General features: G+C 68.8%; 1 protein-coding gene across 1 annotated transcript in view; it reads left to right on the top strand.

Moving 5' to 3' along the window:
• Window positions 1–985, top strand: part of LOC103906022 (beta-adrenergic receptor kinase 1) — a gene marked incomplete at its 3' end in the record, with an annotated part of 45,490 nt that overhangs the window by 13,018 nt on the left and 31,487 nt on the right. The window contains exons 15-16 of the mRNA XM_019473993.1: window positions 285–398; window positions 847–980. Coding sequence (XP_019329538.1) covers window positions 285–398; window positions 847–980 — 248 coding nt within the window. The remainder of the gene's footprint in view (window positions 1–284; window positions 399–846; window positions 981–985) is intronic.

Genomic DNA, 985 nt, shown 5'->3' with positions numbered 1-985 from the left:
ACCTGACCTGACAGCCCCCCAGCTCGGCCCCCTGGGCTGACCCTGCCTCTCCCCGGCGCGGCGGGCACAGAGTACGCCAGGGCGAAGGCCACTCTGGCAGACGTCAGGGTGTGCTGGGCACGGGGGGCACAAGGAGGTGTGAGGGGGGGCACGTGGGGTGAAGGATGCACACAAGCAGGTGTGGCACTGCGAGGGGTGTGGGGGCACGTGCCGGGGGCGTGAGGGGACCTTGGTGAGGACACGGAGGTCTGGGGGCAAGGGCCGGGCTGAGCCTGTCCCCCCAGCAGTCCCTGCTCACCATGGAGGAGATCGACTCGGTGGAGGAGACGCAGGTGAAGGAGCGCAAGTGCATCCTGCTCCGCATCCGCGGCGGCAAGCAGTTCGTGCTGCAGTGCGACGTGAGTGTGCCCCGGGTCACCCGCTGGGGCTGGTTGCCATCCCCTTGGGGTCACTGGCCACCCCTGCCAGGCGCTAGCCACCTCCTGCCCCTCACTGGCCATCTCCTCTGGGTGCCAGTTGCTCCCGCTGGGCACTAACCAAACTTTGCTGGGTGCTAGCCACCTCCTGCTAGCTGCTAGCCATCCCCTCTGCTGGGTGCTAGCCGCCTCCAGGCCATCACTAGCCATCGCCTCCTGGCCACTAACCACCTCCTCCTGCCAGCTGCTGGCCACCTCTTTGCTGGCCACTAGCCCTGCACGTTTAGCCCTCCGAGCCGTCACGGGGCACGACTACAGAAAGCTTGGGGCAACCCCAGAGCCCTGGCACCCCGGGGAGCCCCAGACCACCCTGTACCCTGCCCTGGCACCCCAGGGAGCCCCGGCCTGACCCCTGCCCTGCCCTGCACAGAGCGACCCCGAGCTGGTGCAGTGGCGGAAGGAGCTGCGGGACGCCCAGCGCCAGGCCCAGCAGCTGCTGCAGCGGGTGCCGCGCATGCAGAACAAGCCCCGCTCGCCCGTGGTGGAGCTCAGCAAAGTGCCGTTCATCC

This window comes from Aptenodytes forsteri, unplaced genomic scaffold, assembly GCF_000699145.1.
Source record: "Aptenodytes forsteri isolate BGI_AS27 unplaced genomic scaffold, ASM69914v1 Scaffold202, whole genome shotgun sequence".
NCBI lineage: Eukaryota > Metazoa > Chordata > Aves > Sphenisciformes > Spheniscidae > Aptenodytes > Aptenodytes forsteri.
Note: the sequence above shows the minus strand (reverse complement) of the source record. Positions and strands in the feature narration are given on the sequence as shown.